The following is a 22,655-nucleotide window of genomic DNA, read 5'->3' on the forward strand; positions in this document are numbered from 1 at the left end:
CCTACGCTCCCGGGGACACGTACTCGGTTTCCGAAAAGGATGAAGGACGCAGCCCCGGCAGCCACTGAGCCATCAGCCCCAAAAGAAGATTTGGGACAAACACCGAAGGCCCCCCCCCCCCCAACTAAACAGAAACCGCCGAAGCGCTCTCAGAAGCCGCGCGAGCGTTTCCGGAACCCCCGGGGCGGCCCGGGCCGGAGCGCGGCGGCGGCGGGCGGGGTGGCGGGGGAGGCCCGCGGGGCCGCGGCGGCAGGTGCGCTCGCTGCAGGCCGGCAGGGCCCGGCGCGGCCGCTCGCGCCTCCCCCGACCCGCCCCCGGAGGCCCGGGCCGGCCCGCGGGGACCCGAGCTCGGCTGCACGCGCCTCCCCGCGGGGCCGGCCCGGGACTGCGCCGGGGGAAGGAGTTTCCGGCGGACTCGGCGCGCCGCTGCCTTCCTGTCCCCCGCGCGGCGCCGTCTCCCGCTGCCGGCCCGGGACGCCGCTCGGCCCGGACCCCCTCCGCCCCCCCCACCATGCAGTCCCGGCTTCTGCTCCTCGGGGCGCCCGGCGGCCCCGGCGGCCCCGCGGCGCGGCGCGTGCGGCTGCTGCTGCGCCAGGTGGTGCGGGGCCGCGACGGGCGGCGCTCGGAGGTCAGGCTTCTGCACGCCGGGGCGGGGGCCGACACAGGTAACCCCGGACGACCCCACGCCCCCCTCCCCCCTGCAGCTCTCCGCGTCCCGCTCCCCCCCTCCCCCCAGACCCGGCCCGCCACCTGCTGCTGCTGCTTCGCGGCACCCCGGCGCGAGCGCTGCGCTGGGAGTCGCGGGACGCGAGTTCGAGTCCCCGCCGCCGCGCGGACGGCGGTGAAACACGGGCCGAGGCGTTTGCACTCTCCGGGCCTTTCTTCTCTGGAGTCCGAGGGATGTGGACTAAGCTTACGGATGACTTGGAAAAGTGTTTGCCCCTGACCCCACTAGTTGCTTTTCACCCCCGGATTCTAGTACCCGCAGAGGTTAATGCTGCCGTGCCCGGTGGGTGCTGCAAGCTAAACTTGACCTTGTTCTCTGCGTCCCAAGGGCCTGGAAGCCGGTGGCACCGGCATGGCTCAGCGGCGACTGTTCAAAGTGTCTCCAGCACTCAGGAGGACTTAAAAGTATCCACGGGGGTTGTCAGTTTAGTTTCCCTTCCCGACAGGTTCACATCGTTTGAGAGCCCCAAGTCACAAGTGAGTTAAAAGCCCCCGTGTTAGAGTTAATTAAAAGTGGGGAAAAGTTACTTGCTAAAAATCACGCAGCTCATTAGCGACTACAGTAGCATCACCTATTCCGATTTCTAAGCCCAGTCACTTTTTGGTTGCAGCTGTTGTTTTGAGAATCGTTGCGTATTAGAAGCACTTGTTCTGGTTAAGGGACGGAATGTTGTTACTGTCTTAAGTCAAAGTGATTCCAGGCAAGATTTTGTTAGTGTCATTGTTGCTCTAGTTAGATTAGAATACTGGAGGGTTCACTACCAGTAGTGTAAGTTTCATCGTAAGTTTCACGTTTTTTTTTTGCTTTCCCTCCTGCGTGGCAGATAATTTTCTTGGCAAGGAAATAAACTAGTTTCCTTGAACGAGTCCATACGTTTCATTTATTCGATTTCAAACAAATGGCTTTCCTTTTTCTTGTATAGACATGTGATGTCAAAGTTTTGCCGTTTTAGTAGTTATTGCATATAGCCCCTGGGGTGTTTGCTTGTTCAAGTCTTTCTGTTTATTTTTTGGTTGATTGCTTTTAATGTTTCAGATGAGGACAGGGTGAAGGTAGTATCTGTTATTTGGGTTCTGACTAATAGTTTAGTTGCTGTCCATTTTTCACTCTTTAGTTACAGAGATGTGAGGGTAGTTACTTAAGTGTCTCAGTTTTCTTGATTGTAGAATGAGAATAGAGTATATGAGAGGAGAGTATATGATAGAGCTGTTAAGGATTATCAGAGAAATAGAAGATTTACAATCTTAAATAGAAGTTGTTACAATCCCGGGTACTTATTGATGGTGGGTAGAAGTTAGCTTCTTCTTAGTATAGATATTTTTTGCAAAGTACAGTTATGTGAAAAGATATTCTGCTTTTTTGACTATAGAAGGGATGAAACCAGTTAGGTTGAGAACTCAAAACTGGATACAGTTCAATTTAAAAAAAATAAAATAATTATTGTTCTTTGTCTATGAATAGTACATGGTGATTATCAAACCATGCATGTGAATGTGAAAGTTTAGTCTTTACTGCATACATAGGTTTTGGTGATTAGTTAGAAAGAGCCTCAAAATTTGTCCAGCCAGACAAACTGCTTCAAATGTGAGCGTGTTGGATGCATGAAAGTCAACACTTTAACTTCTGAGACTCAGTCATAGTGGGATCAGACCACAGAGAGGAATTTCTGTTACCCTTTCTTTCCTTGTTACTGCAAAGTTCACGAGGTTGAAGATGTGAGGACTGTGGATTAGTGCAGCTCGAAACTCACAGGAGTTTGTTCTCAAATAGAATAGCTGCGGCCAGGTACATAGAAGACAAGCCGGCAAGCTCTTGGTTACCCGGGGACATGTCACGGGCCATCAAGGTTAGAATAATCTGTTCTGAACCAGAGGTCACACACAGACACATGGACTCATAAAAAACAGTATGTTGTAACAAGTAGCAGGTTGGGTTGGAAAAATGCTCTCAGCTGGACTCACGCATGTGACCGGTAACTGATTATCTGGTCTGTATACATGCAGTTGACCTTGCTACTAGTTTGGAAAAGAGTGATGTGACACAAACACAAAATATGAAAGTTATATACTGCTCTTAACTTTCTTGGAGTGGCTTGATACAAACGCAATATATTTAAGTTATATGTTGCTTTTACCTTTCTCGAGTGTATGGATGTCTTATTTACTTTTATGTTCCTTTTGCTGCCTGCCAACACTTTGTATCTCATAGTGCTCTGGCTTACTGTGTTAAAGTTCACAGAGAGAAGGAGCAGGAGAGGATAGTGTTGCCTTCCCGGCTTTCACCAAGGAGATAAAGTCAGATAAGTAGAAGGCAGAGGAGTCACTCATATTATAAAACAACTCAAACCCACTACATTTTACTCTTCTTTAAAGAATTCATAGTTTGTAATTCTTTGTAATCTCTTTCAATTAGTAGTGCGATCTGTTGGTTTTTGGAACAAAGAGATTAGCAAGCAGATTGCTACAAGGAGTTACTAATAGAACTTGTTTGAGTTTTTACAAGATGAAGCCACCAAATAGCTTCTGAAGGACTCTAGATATTATGTTCAGATGTACCACTGATCACAAGCAAATGATAAGTCTGGAAACATAATAATATAAATCCACTATGACATACTTAGAAAAATTATCACTATTGTTATTAAGGGGATTCACTCTTTTATATTTTTGGCTTATGTATGATATAACTTAGAAATATTTTAAAACAAGTATTTAAGAATATGTTTTTGGACAAAAACTATGTTCACTGTGGCCAGTTAGCAAATATAGGCAAACCTAAAATAACTTTTCCTATGCACGTTTGTGATTGTTGATACTTTGGTGATACTAATATTTATAGAAGTACACATTTCTTTAAACAGTGGAGGGCCAGTGAGATAATACAGCAGGTAGTGTGCTTGCCTGGCATGCAGCCAAGCTGGGTTCAATCCCAGCACCACATATGGTCCCCCCAAGCATTGTCAGAAATGATCCCTGAGCACAGAATTAGAAGTAAGCCCTGGGCACAGCCAGGTCTGGTCCCCAAACCAATAAATAAAAATAAAATTAAAAACAATGGGGGCATGTATGTTTCAAAATTCTCAATTAACCATTATTTTGCACCTGTTAGTATGGTTATCAATCGATCATTTAAAATAGCTATTGAGCTCATGTACTTATACTTTATTTTCCCATTCTTGGACAGTCAGGCTGTCCATCTTAAAATATGAAAGAGTGCAGTCAACAACCTTCCATATACATTTTTGTGATTTTTTTTTAAGATTATATACTCAGGCTATTTTGGGGAGGGAAATGTGGCTGAAAGGGAAAACTGTACTAAAGTCCAACTATTAGCTCTGTTTATGAGGTTTTAAACTTGGGGAAAATTAGGGGCTGGAGCGATAGCACAGCGGGTAGGGCGCTTGCCTTGCATGCGGCCGACCCGGGTTCTAATCCCAGCATCCCATATGGTCCCCTGAGCACCGCCAGGGGTAATTCCTGAGTGAAGAGCCAGGAGTTACCCCTGTGCATCACCAGGTGTGACCCAAAAACCAAAAAAAAAAAAAAAAACTTGGGGAAAATTATTAACTAACAACTTGGAACCTTCAGTGTTGGTTCTGAGGACATTTGACCCTTGTGTCTTAAAGAAGTTTTCAGTGACATTCCAGAGCAGTTATAATCAAGTAAGTTGTTGGTAAGACTAGTACTAGGAATGCACAGAGTAACCTGCTAATTGCTGATATACTTGGTTTTCTCTTGGGTTTTGTATTTTAAAATGTGGTACTAAAACATTGTCTGTGTGCGTTTCCCCCACCTCCTGACATTGGGCTAGATGGTTGAATTCCAGGGCCTGAAGATGTTATAGGTAGCATTATGGTTATTAGAACACAATTATATAAGAATAGTCCCACTGTGCTCCAAATATTGATAAAACCTAAAGTTCTGTGGAAACACTATTAATAACATGAGTGGTACTTTCCCTCAGCTGAATATTAATTGGTGTAAATATCTTCCCTAATTTAGGGTTATTACTAAATGAAAAGATTTTTTGAAGTAGCAGTATTACTTAATTCTTTTTATTAACCCAAATTATGGTTATTTCTTGCTTAAAATGTTAAATTTTACATCTTTTGACAATTTCATGTCATTTGACAATGATACGTCAGTTGACAATTACAGCCTTTTCCAGTTTTGTTTGTGGCAAAGAATCTGAATTGAGTTGAAGTAGAGAGTTGCTGGCCCAGACAGTAGAAGCACTGGCACCTGTTCCTGGTTGGTTTACTACTAACCGGCCTCGCCAGAGTTTTATCAATGGCTATGGGGTGTGGCAGCTTTCTCACTTAGAGGCTTGAGATAATGAACTCAGAATGAGTGGAGAAAGTAAAACCTTCATTTGCAAGTCTCTGCCCTTCCACAAGAGTTAGAGTCACAATGGTTCTTCTTTATGTTAATGTTCTTGTCACTAAAAGACTCATCTGTAGACTTTCAATCAAACAAGAAAACTCATGATCTCGGCAATTGATGGCCTGACAGGGAGGATGTGTGGTGAATTTTTGTTAACGTTGCTTTCTGCAAAAAAGGAGGTACGAGCCGGCAGCAACAGGACGTGCAGAAGATCCCGGGATGAGGGTGGTACCGGCCCTGCCCTCCGCCGAGATTTAAGCGCAGCGGCCACACGTGTGTGGCCTTTCCACTCCTGATCTCACGAGTGTGATCCCAGAGGCCAACTAAACTACTTTGAGCACCAGTAGCTTGCAGAAATGTCTCTAGACTGTGAACTGAGCCACTGTCCCATGCGGTGCCAGGAGGGAAGGGTTTTTCTCTCTCGGCTTTTCCATTTTATGAGCACCACAAAAAAGGAAGTAAAAGCTTGCAGTGATGCAATTTCTGGCAAAAATTTTCCTGGACTTTGTTACTAAAATACAGAAATCCAAAACCGCACGGCCACAACAGTGACCTCCTATCTCTTAATTGTCAGGAAGGGAAAACATTATCAAATGGTTCCTTTTCAACAGGTCTGACTTTTGGGGGATGGAGGGGAACTCCAAACAATAGTGAGTTTTTGTTGAAATATTGAAGGTAATCAAAGTAAAGTGAAATCTATCAGCTACACAGGCGGGGGTTGGGGGGGTGGAGGGGGTGGTATACTGGGGCTCCTGGTGTTGGAAAATGTGCACTGGTGATGGGATGGTTATCGAGCATTGTATAACAGAGACTTAAGACTGAAAGCTTTGTAACTTTCCACATGGTGATTCAATAGAAAACAAACAAACAAACAAACAAAAAAACCACATTGCTTTCTGTGGGTCAGGAGAATCCTTGCAAAAAGCACTATGTGTGTTTTACTGGTGGAGCACATGTGCCTTCATTTGCAAGACCCTGGGTTGGCTCCCCAGAAGCCCACATACCATCAAACACCACTCGGAGTGGCTATTGACTTTGAGCACTGAGTACCCTGGAGTACTCTTTCTGCCCTCACCAATAAATTAGAAAAAGTTATTTGGGTTTTTTTTCCTCTTGTAATGATTGTATTTTCTTCTCTTTTATAGGTACTACAGTCAATATTGGAGATGTGTCGTACAAGTTGAAAACTCCTAAGAGCCCAGAACTTGTGCCACAAAACTACGGTAAGGGGGGAATATATATTTGTGTGTGTGTGTGTGTGTGTGTGTATGTATGTGTATGTGTATATATATATGTATATATGAAGATTAACTTAATTTTCATTATGGAAAGTTTTCAAAATACCAGAAAACTAGAGAGAATAGTGTAAATCTAATGTACTTATCATTTACAGCATTTATGCTGATTATCTTTTAACAGAACTCATTTTTTGTTTGAGAACATTTAGAACCTTTTGCAGACATTCTCTGTTGCTTTATATACTACATATGAGGGAGATCATTCTGTGGTGGGTCTGGAAAGTGTCATGCTCAGTGAAGTTAGGCTGTGCTTGTTTTCAAGTATGTCATAAAAACAGCTCATTTATCCTTTCTGGCAAGTTCTTTCTTTTAGTTGGAATTTCAATTCATTTGTAGTGAATGTCATTGTTATCATTGTTGTCTTTAATTCTACAATCATAATCTTTGCTGTTCTTTCTTTTCTTAAGTTCTGTTGAGGGATAATGTTGCATTTTGTCTCTTCCACTAACTGGTTATTTAAAATTATGCCTTTAAAAATTTTTTTTTGACTTTTTGGGTCACACCTGGCGATGCTCTGGGGTTACTCTTGAAATTAGGCCTCCTTTTAGATAATAGCTCTTTCCAGTAAAACTTTATGAAATGATAGAAGTAGTTTGTATTTGTGCTGTGCATGCAGTAGGTACTACATCATTAACCATTTAAAATGTCAACTATGCTCTCTTCCAAAGAATACGTCCATGTGGCCAGCAGGCACATGCACAAATGGTCATCATCACTTATCAAAAGGCAAATCAAAAGGATGATGAAATATCATCTCCTACCTCTGAGAATGAACTATGTGCATACAAACCAGAACAAGAGATAATGGTCAGGGTGTGGAGAAGAATTTTGAAACTCTCTTTTTATTGTTCTGTTTTTGTGTCTCTCCCCGCCCCCCATAGTTCTAAACTTTCAATAGAGATTGTTTGAGCTTTTACCATGAATGTGAACAGTTTTCAAGGTGGGATTTTACTTTTTTTTAAGTATCAATATTTGTAGTTATCTTGTAACTGCGGAGACCCCAGGAGCGAGATGTCCGTCAATCTAGGGCAGCAGATGCTCAGCACTTGCACACACAGCCTGATCAAGACAGAGCCACCCACACAGCCCACAGACTTGTAGTCCTATGACAGAGTTCCCTGGGATAGTACGGTGGTTATATATGGGGTAACAGAAAGGGATGCATCACCCACAAATCACTAGCCAGGAAGAGGAAGGTGAAATCTGATTTATATGGGCTAGATGGGACGGAGTGTCACGAAGTGTCATGGGATTTCTATGAGCTCTTGCAGAGATGGAACAATCAGCTTTACAGACCCACTGGTGTTGGCTGTCCCTAACCTCAGACCCCAGCCACAGATAGTTACGAGGCCCTGGAGCCAAGCTAATCTCCAGGGAATGCTGATTCCCCTGGCCATAGCTCACTGTCCTCAAGACTGGGAACTCGGGTTTTCCCCGCACAAGCCCTGCAGACATGATGGTCTGGGAGCTGCATCAGGAAGAAGTTGAACAAATGTTTACTTATTTTCATAGTTTAGGTAATAACGTTACAATAGTGTTTGTTTTTTTGTGTTGATATAGTAAGTTTCTGCACACCACCACCACCAAAATGCCATGACCCTCTACCCTGTCCCTATGTCACCTCTGGTTTGATCTCCTTCATTGGTGACTGGAATGTAAAATATTATGGCGCTATTTCAAAATTTAAAAAATAGAATTACTTTATGATTCAACAGTTTACTCCTAGGTTCTGTCTCTGGAGAGCACAAAAACACTAGCTCTAACAGTTATAGACTCACCTGTGTTCGTTGCAGTGCTGTATTTATAGCAGACGAAATCGGGAAAGAACCCAAGAGTCCAACAGAGGAGTGGGTAAAGATGACGTGGTTCTCAGACACACTGGAATCCTACTCACCTCTTAGAGAAGCTGCAGACTTTCCTGATGGCATGGATGGTACTGGAAGGGGTCATCTTAGCAAAATAAGTCAGAGGGAGAAAGACAAGTCCTAGATGGCTTCACTCCCAGGTGGAGTATACAGAAACAAAGGGAAGAGACAGTGTCGGATAAAAAACAACCCTTAGAGCAGAGGCTCCCAGACTTGGCTTACTCTACCCTTTTTAAGAAAAAATATTACTCTGTGCCCATGTACCCACTTGGAAATCTACCTTTTTTTTAGTTAAACAGAGTCCCCTCTTCCCCAGTTATAGCCAAGGCTGCGCCCACTCCCTGGCTAGTTCCCATCTGCCCTGGGTCTCTCACTCTGGGAAACACTGCGCTGACCCCACCACAGAGTTGAAGGGGAGGCTTGATTGGAAAGTTCAGTGGACCGTGGTGCGAATGGAACACTGGGGGGTTGTGTGGTCTGCTGTCATTATGTCTTAAACCATAGACACGTTTGTATTCTTGTTATTTCAATAAAAAATAAATACAGGCCTGAAAGCAAGCTCACAGGGCTAGAGGCAGGCTTTGCAGGTGGGAACCTCGTGCTCCCCTGAGCACCACTGGGTGTGCTTGAGATTGGGGAAAAGTTCATTATACAAAATAGAAATGTGGCCTGTGAAATCAAGGGAAATAACTTCATATTTTATTTAATTTGAGTTGACTTAAACTCAAATATAGGTTGTAAGAAGTGATTTGTGACTACTCTGTTGAACCGTAGAGCTCTAGAGATTATAATATTTATCTAGATCACAGTCTATTTTCAAATAATAAGGTGGGGACTTTTCAGTACTGCTTATAAAGTGTCTCCCATGAGCTTTTTTTCTTTTATTATCACTTTAATTCTATATACGGTAAAAGATCATAGTACTGTTATTTTTTTTTGCTTTAACTAACCCATTCTTAAACTATATGTATGTGTACGTGTATATATGTATATATATATATATATCATGAAGATGACTGTGAACATGTTTACTACTTATTCATTTTTTAGTGCTTTGTACTGTTTTTATTCCTTCTGCCAATTTAGGTATCCAGCTGAAAGCATTTTCTTTTCATATTTCTTTGCACATTGGTAGATATGAATTCTTTCACCTGTAATCTACCTTAAAATGTGTTTGTTTTGGTTTCATTTTCAGAGGATACTTTTTTACTGGGTTGGAATGTCAGTATCATTTTGTTGTCTTATTTTTTTTTTTTTCATTTTTCCTCTACTTGCTGTTTAAGATTTTTTTTAACAGAAGTTTGACTTATTATTAATTTGTTTTTTGGACCACACCCAGCTGTGCCCAGGGGGCTGTTCTCTACTGTGTTAGGGTGAATATAATATAGTGTTGGGGATTTCAACCCAGCTCAGGAGGACTCGAGGCAAGTGTCCTTTTTTTTTTTTAATTAGGAGTACTGCTGTTTATTCAGCCATTGATGAGACTGATTGAATTGGGTATAAACTACACATTACTTTTTTTTTCCAGAAAGTTAATTTTATTATCATTATTATTATTGTTACTATTATTATTACTATTATTATTATAGCACAGCGAGTAGGGCATTTGCCTTGCACCTAGCTGACATGGGTTCAATTCCTTCCTCCCTCTCAGAGAGCCCAGCAAGCTATTGAGAGTATCTTGCCTGTACGGCAGAGCCTGGCAAGCTACCGGTGGTGCATTGGATATGCCAAAAACAGTAACAGCAAGTCTCACAATGGAGACGTTACTGGTGCCTGCTCAAGCAAATCGACGAACAATGGGATGACAGTGCTACAGTGTTATTATTATTATTATTATTATTATTATTATTATTATTATTATTATTATTTAATCACCGTGAGATACAGTTACAAAGCCTTCCTGTTTGAGTTTCAGTCATACATTGACCCAACCCTCCATCAGTGACATCTTCCATCACCAAGAACTTCAGTATCCCTCCCATCCCACCCCTCTCCCTGCCTCTATGGCAGACAATCTCCCCCATAATCTCTTTTGTATTGCTTCTTATGAATAGCATAAGATACAATGGTTCTGAGATTCTTTTGTGTGTCTTTGGGTCATGGTTGTCTAGGAGCTTAAGTAGCAGTTTGTGGACCTGACCTCCAGGGTCCCAAGGGGAGTGGGGTGGGCAGCGATGAGAAGGAGAGGCAAGTATCTTAACCTTTGTACTATCTATCTGGCCCCTCAGAAGTATGTCTTTTATATATCTAAATGTGATTTTCTTTGAATTGGTCTCTTTGCATTTCTTTAGGCTGGTTTAATCTAAATAACTTGCATCAATTTTGGAAGTTTCTGGCCATAATTAAGTTACATTTTTTTGACAGTTGTATGTTCTGCTGGGAGTCCCATCTGGTGACTCATTCATTTTCCTAAGGATATTTTTTCATTTTTACCATAATCCATTTTTGTTTTTCTTTTTCATCTAATGCTTTCATATAGTCTTGTTGTCTTTTCCTACTGTCTCTTTAACATCTTTACATGGTCTAGTAATTCTAGTATCTGAACTATTTTAAAAACTGCTTTTATTGATTCTCTAGCTGGGCCACAGGTGACATTTTCATCTGTTTGTGTCACAATTTTTATTGCATCTCAGACAATGTGAGAGATTGAAGTAAACAGTGTTTTCTTCTAGAAAAGAGCATTCCCCTGCCTGCATCTATTGAGCTCTCTCTCTCTCTCTCTCTGTGTAAGAAATGCTGATTCAGTCTGGTCAGTCTGATCTGTGTTGGAGCTGGCCTTGGACTTGGATGTGGCTTCTGCTACATTTCATGTATTTTTGCTTTAAATGTTTTGAGAAGTGGATCAGAAATTTTCCTTCCAATCCTTTCAGAATCTTTATTCTGGTGCAGTAATACCAACTTTTCCTTTTTTCCAAATTTGTCTTTTATGACTCAATTTCCAGCTTTATTATTGATACACAATCCTTCTTTGCTTTACCGTCTTCAGGTCTCCAAGTCGCCAATCTATTGGATTACTGGGGGGAATTCTCTTTGCTATTTAGTCCTATATTCTGCTTTCTTCAGCTTAGACTCTCTTGTCCTAGACTCTGCTTTCTTTAGTTTAGACCCTCTTGTCCTATACTCTGCTTTCTTTAGTTTAGACCCTCTTGTCCTAGACTCTGCTTTCTTTAGTTTAGACTCTCTTGTCCTATACTCTGCTTTCTTTAGTTTAGACTCTCTTGTCCTAGACTCTGCTTTCTTTAGTTTAGACCCTCTTGTCCTATACTCTGCTTTCTTTAGTTTAGACCCTCTTGCCCTATACTCTGCTTTCTTTAGTTTAGACCCTCTTGTCCTAGACTCTGCTTTCTTTAGTTTAGACCCTCTTGTCCTATACTCTGCTTTCTTTAGTTTAGACACTCTTGTCCTGCTGCCCTCCCAGTAAAGGCTACTACTGCTTCAGACGGTTTTATCTCACTCTCTTGCCTGACACCATTCTTGAGAATGAATACTTTCTATTAAAGAGCTGATGCATCTTGGAGTGCTTCTTTCCTTCCTTCTGACCCAACCTTAGCCTTAGTGGGTTGTTGACTTGCACTAAAGGAAGGTCAGCATATGTCAGGAAGGTGATTTCTCAGCCCTAACTACCCTGGCATCTGGTTTTCCATATATACCCTTCTGCATTTAGTAAAGGCCATTGTGAAAGTGATAGTAGGTCAGTTTTCTCAGAGGCTGAGACATGACAGTAGATTATTTCATCCCAGTCATATGTGGCTATTATCACTGGATCACTGTCATCCCATTGTTCATCAATTTGCTTGAGCGGGCGCAGTAATGTCTCCATTCGTCCCTGTTGCATGCTAGTATAGCCCGATGGCGTATTGGGGACTCTTTCAGGGTCAGGAATGAGGACCATCGTCGTTACTGTTTTTGGCATATCGAGTACACCATGGGTAGCTTGCCAGGCTCTGCCAATGGCTATTATAATGTTGTTAAAGGTTCCACTTGTCTTGGCACAACTATGCAGGTTTTCCTCCTGCTCATTTGTCAAGGAAAAAATTTTGCAGTGTTCCCTTCTCTTCTAAAAAGGGCTCTTTCTTTTTGTTTGAAATAATTGACTTGATTTTTTTTATGGATCATGATGAGATACATTTGCAGACTCACAAACTTTCATGATTACCTTTCAGTCATTTAGTTTATCTAAAAAATTTTTAATTTTAAGCCTTGGATGAATAACTGGTTTCAAAGAACTGGTTTTACTGATGATCTGACTTTTTCAGGTTGTTAGGTTCTAGGTGAAATTCTTCAGCAGTTCTCTTCATCCTAACGAGAAGTGGGGGTCAGGGACTTTTGCTTTTGCACCACACCCAGTGGAACTCAGGGCTTATGCCTAGAAGTCTCAGGTGCCAGGGATCGAAACCAGGTTCCCTGCCTGTAAGGCGAGTGCCTGATCCATTGAACTCTTTCTCTGCCCTTTCCCTCCTTTTAGGGTCATTTCATTCATTAGATACTTTATTTGACATTATTTGACAGTTATTATTTAAGGTTCATCCTGTGATTGTGTTATAATAGGCATGCTTTCTTGTGTATTAAGCTAGTGACATAATCCTTTAAATTTTTATTATGTAGAGAAAAATGAACAGATTAACAGACATCTTACATGCCTCACTGTATCACTGTCACCCCGTTGTTCATCAATTTACTCGAGCGAGCACCAGTAACATCTCTATTCCTCTCAGCCCTGAAATTTTAGCAACCTCTCCTTACTCGTCTTTCCCAACGATTGGAGGCTCTTTCAGGGTCAGGGGAATGAGACAGGCACATGGTAATTCAAAAATTCCACTTATTTTTTTCTTATTTTTTAAATAAAAATGTGCCTAATCTTTTAAACATTAAGCTTTAGAAGTGAAGAATAATGTCCACTTAATAGAAAATGGAAAACTTTTCTGTGCTTGAGTTCTTGAGGAAGACATCTGCTTGGAAGGGACAAATTGCATGTAAAATTTAACCATACTGCTGTCTAGAGTGTGAATTTCTGTAGTCATTTAACTTCTCTGAATAATCTTGACAATCTGAGGACAATCATTTCAACATCCTAGACACACTGCCAGGATTGAATCAAACAGCATATGTGAAATGTATAGGACAGTCCCTGGCATGTAGTATTTAATAAACATGAGTCCTGGATACAGACAGTTCCCCGATATTGCCTGGTTCTTGGTCCTTTTCATTTTCCGTTATCCCACACCTAGGATGCCTAGTGTACATACGTACATGCTTAGTGTACGTATGACTAAGGGCTGCTCAGATTCTGGTGAAGAGACATGTTTGTCTTAATTCAGTTTTACCCTTAGAAATGAATCCGTACCACATTTCATCTAGTTTTGATTTTCAGTGTGCCCATAGGTGGTTAATAGGATTCCGAACGAAAATAGGCTCTTCAAGTAAACTTCATTTTTCTTTCAGATATCAAGCTTTGTTGAAAGATGTGATCTTTTTAGTTTTACCTGCACTTGAAGCGTAGTCATTGCCTGATGGCATTATCCGTCCCTTCTTTTAATAAGGAATCTACGGAGATAATTTGCATAGCCACAGGTTATTTTGTGGAGTCTCTTATGTGAGGGGTGGTTTGTTTTTGGGTCAGTTCTAGCAGTGCTCAGGGCTTACTCCTGGCTCTGTGCTCAGGGATCACCTCTGGTGATTGCTTGGGGGACAATATGTGGTACGGGGAATCCAAACCAGGATGACTGTGGACAAGGCAGGTGCCCTACCTACTGTACTATCACTCTGGACCCTTTTATATGAGAGTTAACAAGGCTGTCCTAGCTTTAAGGACATTAGCGATAATGTCAATTGTAAAACTTACAACTTTTTTGGGGGGTACTCACAGCAGTTCTTGGGGAGTCTTATGGAACTGAGGAGTGAATCCAGGACCTCACAAATGCAGGGCATATGCTCTATGCTGTATGTCATATCCTTGGCTCTAGACACATGAATATATTTTTTGATTTACTGAATGAAGGTATTTTTGGATTTTGCATACGGCTAAGGACCAGTAAAATGGCCAGCTAAGCTTATGCTCCAAATTATAAAAGGTATTTTTTTTTCTATTTTTTTGACCACACCCAACTGTGCTCAGGGTTCATTCCTGGCTCTGCACTAAGGGTTCTCTCCTGGGTGTTTAAGGGGACCAAACAGGTGCTGGATATCTAAACTTGCATCAGCTGTGTGCAAGGCCAGTGCCCTACCTGTTATACTGTTTCTCTGGTCCAAAAGGTATTTGTTTCTAAATGTAGCAAAACCCCCATAAAATGTTACCTAAAATCCAGTGAAAGCAAAAAAATGTTCAACATTTTCTAGTTTTACATACTTTGACTTTCTAATTTTCATGTCTTTAAATTTAATTTTGATTTTCATGCATCTCACGTAATAAAATTCTTTTTAGTATGTTTGGTTATTAGTAGCATACTCATTGACATTTTTCTGAAATGTTAAGAAATTTAAAAGTTTTTAAGGAGGGTTGAATACAGTTGGGTGGCCCTTGATCTCACTTTGCATTTTATTGTTTGCTGTTCGTTCATTTTGTTCCTACCATATTTAGACTATAAGGATCATTATGTATGTTCTGTGTTTTACCATAATGGTAACAAATGTTATAGCAATGTTATATAACAAATGATAACAAATGTTATAGCCACTAGTAAAGTGTCTCTACTAGTCTTATGAGCAGCTACGGCCATTTGTAAGGAGGTAGGGAGTTTAGCTAACTCAAAATTAAGAAAGTGGTTGAGCTATTCTTAATTTTCTTAAAAATGAGCCCACCATTATTTTATGTATCCACATAGGCATTATGTGGTTGCTGATATTGATTGGACAAATGTATTGCATTGCATAATGTGACATCTTTTTATACATTAATTTTCTTTGAACTTTTTTTCCTCTCAGGGACTTTCTTTTTTTAATTAATTTATTTTTTAATTAGTGAATCACCGTGAGGGTGCAGTTACAGATTTATACATTTTCTTTCTTTTTTTTTTTTTAAATTTATTTTATTGAATCACCATGTGGAAAGTTTCAAAGTTCTCATGTTTATGTCTCAGTTATACAATGCTCAAACACCTGTCCCTTCACCAGTGCCCATATTCCACCACCAATAAAAAAAAAAACAGTATACATCCCACCCCTCACCCCCCCAACCCCCCCTGTGTAACTGATAAATTTCACTTCCTTTTCTCTTTACCTTGATTACATTCCATATTTCAACACAAAATTCACTATTGTTGGAGTTTCAACACAGACTCACTATTTTTATTTTTTTCTTTTTGGGTCACACCCGGCAATGCACAGGGGTCATTCCTGGCTCATGCACTCAGGAATTACCCCTGGCGGTGCTCAGGGGACCATATGGGATGCTGGGATTCGAACCTGGGTCGGCCGCGTGCAAGGCAAATGCCTTACCCGCTGTGCTATTACTCCAGCCCCCAGACTCACTATTTTTGTTGGAATTTATCCCCCAAGAATACAGCCCTATTGACAAGGAAATATTTGATAATTAGTTTTCCACTGATGAGAATGAAGAGATAGAAAGTTTACAATTTCTGTATTTTAGTAATTAAGTCCAGGGAGATTTAAGTTGGAAATTGAATCATTTCCTTTCCTGGAGTAGCATGGAGCAAAAGCTTAGTTCACAGTCTGGATACATGGTTGCAAGCACTCACTGGAACCCCAAGTCATATAGCTGGCTCTGGCACCTGCTCGTTCGGCAGCCATGCGGCTGTGCAAAGGCATGATCACCCGGGTCGAATCTCGGCCGGAGCCCGAGCTCCGGCCCTGGCCCGAGACTGCCCAGGCTTCCCGCTGTTTCAAGTTCAAAGCACATTTTTTTTTTTCCGCGCCACAAAGTTCATACCTGCTCAAAGGACCCATAAAATGTCAGACACCACGCCTCCTCCGGGAGGGAAGAGAGACCAAGGAAGAAGGATATTTCCTCCGTTAGCTTAGTTCACCCAGATTTATACATTTTTGTGCTCATGTTTCCCTCATACAATATTCGAGAACCCATCCCTTCACCAGTACCCATTCTCCACCACCAATAAACCCAGCATCCCTCCCAGCCCCCCAATCCCATCTCCCCCCACCCCACCCTGCCTCTGTGGCAGGGTGTTCTCTCAGGGACTGTTTCCAAATGGAAATATCCAGTTCTTTGGCTTTACCCTTGATATTATGTGATTGAGTAGAGATTGTGGGTTTGGTTATGAGGAAACTTTGATGAGCTTTACTCTGTTTTTTTCTTTTAGAGTAATTAAAATATTTTAGAAATGCTGTTTTGTTGAAGTTTGATACCTTATTAATTTCCTCTTTGTATTTATGCTACAATTTGCTTTTTGCCTTTTGGGTAGTTAATATTTTAAAATGATATAAAGTGATAGATTTTTATTATGGAAAGGAATATTAGCGATTATCCTCTCAAATATTTGTTTTATAACCAAGAAAATAGGACCACAAAAAAAGAGGTCAGAAGACTAATTAATGACCAGCGAAGTCCTTATTTCGTGACTTCAGTTTGATTTTCTTTTGATAGTCTGCCACAGTTGTCTCAGGCTACTTTTCATTTTCTTTAGATTAAGCCCTGAACTAGAAAAAATGGTATAACAGAAAAACTCTTGAGGTTTACAGGTGTGAAAGATTATTGAATAACAATAAATTAGTGTGGAATGGTAGAGCTATTTTACTTCTACCTTTATCAGAGTTACATACTCAAAGTCAGTTTTGTCTTATAATGTAGAGAAATGGAAGTCACGTGAAAATATGTGTCCTGCTACTCAGATTTAACATCTGTTTACTAGAATGGTAGAAATTCTGCTAACTGGCAGATGCAACAGACTAGAAACATTTTAGGCTTAAGTGGGAAGACTAAGAAATCTAATTAAAAACCACAGAAAGCAGTTTTTATCATCAAAGTAAAATTCTTAATTCCTTGGGAGCCTGATTAAGAAGATAATGAGTGCTTGTGTTTAAGAGTCACTTTCAGACAGTACAGGGGTGGGGTGCCTGTATTGTACACGGCCAACTCAGGTTGATCTCTGGTACCCCATATGGTCCCTCAAGCCTACCAGGAGTGACCCATGAGCACAGGACCAGGAGTAAGCTTTGAGCACTGCTGGGTGTGACCCCAGAATAAAACAAAGCAAAAATAAGAGCCATCTGTCAGCTTTCAATTTGATTTGTTTGTCTTCTGGGTGTTTGGAATAGGAGAACACTTTTCTAACTCCAACATCTAGTTCAGTTCCTGATATACAATAAGAGTTGAATGGTTCTTTAGCTGTTTTATTATTGAGAGCTTGTCACTTCTTACCTTGACTATTGTACTTGTCACTTATATTCTTAGTCTCTAGTCTCACCAGCAGGTGTTATGGTGGATAATTAAATCTTTATTGCCTTTTGTGTGAAAATTGCATATCATGGTTTAGATAGTATTTGAAAAATATTGCTTCTTCATGTTTTTGTGCTTGTATCAAACTTGTTTCTTTCAAACTGGTATTTCTTCCAGAATTTTCCTTCCGAGGTGTTCTTTAGGGAAGCATCTACCACTCAGTATAATAATTTTAAGACTCTTTTAGGATTTTAGGATCTTTTGAGATTCTTTTTGGACACATATTGTACGTGTCACTTGTTCATCCATTTTTTATTTTTGATTAACATTCTCTCATATGGAAATATTACAGTATACTTATCCATTCTCTTGTGGATGGATGTCATTGTTATCAGTTTCAGGATCTTGGAGTAAACCCGTTTTAAGAATTGATGTACAAGTTAGTATGATACATACTTTTGTTTTTCCTGCATAATTAGGAAGGGAATGAAAATGTATGTATTGCACAGTAGGTATTTAAATTTTTTTCTTAAATTTTTTGTGTTGTTTTTAAAAAATTTGAGCCCATACCCAGCAGTGCTCAGGATTTATTTACTCCTGGCTCTACACTCAGGAATTACTTCTGGCAGGATCCTGGAACCAAATGTAGTGGTTAAAATTTGGGTCTGTTGTTAGTGAGGCAAGAGCCTTTTGCATTGCATTATCTCCTCGCTAGGGTCAAAGTTAATGTTTTGGAATATTTGTGTCCAATTGTTTTAGCACAATTTTCTGAAAAGACGAAGTTTTTCCATTGAATTGCCTTTGTACTTTTGTGAGAAATCAGTTATCAGAATATATATTGTAAATCTGTTTTTGAATTGACCTATTTCTCTGTCTTTACACTGGTGCCTCACTTTCTTGATTAATGTTATGTCTTAAAAATCAAGTTATTTTAGTTTTCCATATTTGTTCTTCTATGAAGTTTTTGGTTATTCTGAAAGATGCTTTGAAAATGTATATATGATTTTAAAATCACATGTCAGCATCTACCCTGCTGACCCCCAAAATAAAGGCTAGCTGAGATTGTGATTAGGGTTGCCTTGAATTGGATATAATATTGATCCTTTTAATGATAGAAATGATAGATATCTCTTTAGATTTTCTTTAATTTCTGTCATTAATGTTTGTTGTTTTCAGTGTTCAGGCCATACATGTTTGACATTTATTCAAGTATTTTATATTTTGGATGTTATTAAAAAGAACACTTTTAAAACCAGAATAGAAGCACAGTTGGGTGGGTTCGCATTTTAATCTGTAGTTTGACACCTTGGTCAATTTATTAGTTCAGGTTTTTTTAGATTGCATCTTCTACATAAATAACATTGTAAGTCAAAACAGTTCTGTTTCTTTCAGCTTGGAAGCTTATTCTTCTTTTCCTTCTTTTATTTTCTCATGGCATATACTAACCCCCTAGAATAGGGGCTGGAGCCGTAGCACAGCAGGTAGGGCATTTGCCTTGCACGCGGCCGACTTGGGTTCGATTCCCAGCATCTCATTTGATCCCCTGAGCACCGCCAGGAGCAACTCCTGAGTGCATGAGCCAGGAGTAACCCCTGTGCATCTCTGGGTGTGACCCAAAAAGAAAAAAAAAACATGACCCCCTAGAATAATGTTGAATAGAAGTGGTGAGAGGGAATATTGTATCTTATTCCTAATCATAGGGGGAAAGTATGCACTCAAGCGTTTTCATCCTTAAGTATTGTATAGTTTTAAAATAGACATTATTAAGCTGAAAATATTCCTTTACTTATTGTGTGATTAACGATATTATCAAAAAGGTTTGTTAGATTTTGTCAGTTGGCCTTTTCTGTGTACTTTATTTTATTTTTTTATTATTATTATTATTTTTTATTAGTTTATTTTTAATTAGAGAGTCATCGTGAGGGTACAGTTACTGATCCATACATCTTTGTGCTCATGTTTCCCCCATACAAAGTTCGATAACCCATCCCTTCACCAATGCCCATTCTCCACCACCAGTAAACCCAACATCCCTCCCCTCCTCCCCAGCCCCGTCTCCCCCCACCCCACCCTGCCACTATGGCAGGGAATTCCCCTTTGTTCTCTCTCTCTGATTAGGTGTTGTGGCTTGCAATAAAGGTGTTGAGTGGCCATTGTGTTCAGTCTCTAGTCTGTATTCGGCCTGCATCACCCTTCCCCCACATGACCTCCAACCACATCAAAATAACTTTTTAAGGTTGTGTCGGTGCTGGCTCTCTGAGGTTACAAGGGCTGGCTCTCTGAGGTTGCGCAGGGCTGGCTCTCTGAGGTTACTCAGGTGCTGGTTCTCGGAGGTTACACAGGGTTGGCTCTCTGAGGTTACACAGGTGCTGGCTCTCTGAGGTTACACAGGGTTGGCTCTCTGAGGTTACACAGGGCTGGCTCTCTGAGGTTACACAGGTGCTGGCTCTCTGAGGTTACTCAGGTGCTGGCTCTCTGAGGTTACTCAGGTGCTGGTTCTCGGAGGTTGCACAGGGCTGGCTCTCTGAGGTTACACAGTGCTGGCTCTCTGAGGTTACACAGGGCTGGCTCTCTGAGGTTACACAGGGCTGGCTCTCCGAGGTTGCACAGGTGCTGGCTCTCTGAGGTTACACAGGGCTGGCTCTCTGAGGTTACACAGGTGCTGGCTCTCTGAGGTTACTCAGGAGTGCTCTCTCTGAGGTTACACAGGGCTGGCTCTCTGAGGTTGCACAGGTGCTGGCTCTCTGAGGTTACTCAGGTGCTGGCTCTCTGAGGTTACACAGGGCTGGCTCTCAGAGGTTGCACAGGTGCTGGCTCTCTGAGGTTACTCTGGTGCTGGCTCTCGGAGGTTGCACAGGTGCTGGCTCTCTGAGGTTACTCAGGTGCTGGATCTCTGAGGTTACACAGGGCTGGCTCTCTGAGGTTACACAGGTGCTGGCTCTCGGAGGTTACACAGGGCTGGCTCTCTGAGAGAAAAGGTCGCTAGCGCGGCCGCGCGGCTCGGATCTGTCCCAGTCCTGAATCCTGGAGCCGTGTTAGTTGCTGCCCAGTGTCGCCGGGGTTCCATCCGGAGAAGGCGTGCTGGCGGCACCTCCTCCCTCCGGCCCCCCGGTGTTGCTGGCCCCGATTCAGGTCCGGAGCATTGTCCGGGCCGCGTTGCTCACCAGAATGCCTGACGCTTCTCTGTGGATTGTGGCATCAAGATGGCGCCGAGGGTGGGTCGAGTTTTCTGTGTACTTTAATGTAATCACGTGGTTTGTTTTTCTGTTTTTCTTTTTTTTAACATTGTGAATTACTTTGGTTGATTTTCAATGTTAAGCTAACTGCATTCTTGGAATACATTCTGCTTGGTCACAATGTGCTGTAGTTTTTATATAAATGAATTCAGTTTGTTAAGTTTTTGTTTTTGTTTTTGGGTTATACCCGGTGATGCACAGGGGTTACTCCTGGCTCATGCACTCAGGAATTACTCCTGGCGGTGCTCGGGGGACCATATGGGATGCTGGGATTCAAACCTGGGTCAGCCTCGTGCAAGGCAAATGCCCTACCCACTGTGCTATTGCTCAGTGTTCGTTGAGTTTTTTGAAGTGTTTTCAAAAACACTTCAAAAGTTTTTTTGTTTTGAACCAGCTCCCAAGTTCGTTGAGTTTTTTGAAGTGTTTTCATCTGTATATAAAGAATATCTGCATATTTTGTTTGTGTTTCGACTGCTATAACAATTACAAACTGGTGACTTATAAATAACAGAGGTTAAGTTTTGGGGGTCATACTGAGTGGTGCTCAGGGCTCACTCCTGCTCTGGGCACCTGGATCACTCCTAGTGGGCTCTGAGGACTATATGAGGTGCCAGGGATCTATCCCTAGTTGGCTGCATGCAAAGGAAGCGCCCTACTTACTGTACTATAGCTCTGCTCCTACGCCCAGCAATTAATTTTTTACAATCAGGGAGACTGGAAGTCAGATCAGAGTGCCAGCTTGGTTGATTCTGGAAGCTGCTGTCCTGGGTTTTAGACTGCTGACTTTTTGTTTAACCGAAAGACAGAGCGAACACTTGTCTTGTGTCGTATGCGCAATCCCTTTCTTGAGGACTGAGCCTCTGATGACCTAATCATTCCCTTTGAGAAGCTCATCATAGTTGAAGTTAGAAAATCAGAGTATGAATTTTGTAGAAACAGAGTTGTAATTTGCAGTGTTTTTCTTGTGATGGCTTTGTCAGAATTTTGTATCTGGGTAATTCTGACATAAAAAGAATTGAAAAATATTTTTTCAGTCTTCTGAATGAGTTTGTGTCAAATTGATATTCTTCTGTAAATGCTTGGTAGACTTCACCAGTGAAGACATCATATCTTGGTGTCTTTGTGGGAAGATTTTCAATTAGAGATTCCATTTCTTTCACTGAGTCATGCATTGCTTTACAGTGACTTGGACTTCAGTGAACTGCATTTGTGACAGTTGCTCAAACTGTAGACTGCTACATGCCTCTGTGTGTAGCAGGCCTTATATTCTAAGTTTGTGTGTACTCTGACATTTATACAATGATGGAATTGCCTAACGACACTTTACTTGGAACATACCCCTCATTAAGTGACATCTGACTCTACCGAGTTATCTCTCTCTGCTTCTTGATTTTGTGTTTGTGTGTGGCGGAGGCGGTGGGGGCCGGGGTGTAGTGTGGGGGAGCACAAATGACTGTGATCAGAGCTTCTGGCTCTGTGATCAGAGTCAGACTCAGTAGTGCTCCAGACTGTATGTTCCCTGATACATGGGGATCATCAAATAATCTCTTATGTGTCTGCTAAAGGACAGTTGCTTTTTCTTTTTAAATTGAATCACAGTGAGATGCACAGTTACAAGGTAATTCATTATTGGGTTTCAGTCATACAATGTTCCAGTTCCCTTTCCAGAGCACATTTCCCGCCACCAGTGTCCCCAGTTTCCCTCCTGCCACCCTCCCCACCTCCCTCCTCCACCCCACTTTCTTCTTTTCTTCTCTCTGTCTCTCTCTGTGTCTCTATGTCTCTCTCACTCTCT

The 22,655-nt window shown here is 41.6% G+C and overlaps 1 protein-coding gene across 1 annotated transcript in view; it reads left to right on the forward strand.

Moving 5' to 3' along the window:
• Nucleotides 1–320: 320 nt before the first annotated feature.
• The window catches only part of VWA8 (von Willebrand factor A domain containing 8), a 350,725-nt gene continuing 328,390 nt past the window's right edge, over nucleotides 321–22,655 (forward strand). The window contains exons 1-2 of the mRNA XM_055137059.1: nucleotides 321–665; nucleotides 6,255–6,332. Coding sequence (XP_054993034.1) covers nucleotides 512–665; nucleotides 6,255–6,332 — 232 coding nt within the window. The 5' untranslated portion in view covers nucleotides 321–511. The remainder of the gene's footprint in view (nucleotides 666–6,254; nucleotides 6,333–22,655) is intronic.

Source organism: Sorex araneus, chromosome 1 (genome assembly GCF_027595985.1).
Source record: "Sorex araneus isolate mSorAra2 chromosome 1, mSorAra2.pri, whole genome shotgun sequence".
Taxonomy (NCBI): domain Eukaryota; kingdom Metazoa; phylum Chordata; class Mammalia; order Eulipotyphla; family Soricidae; genus Sorex; species Sorex araneus.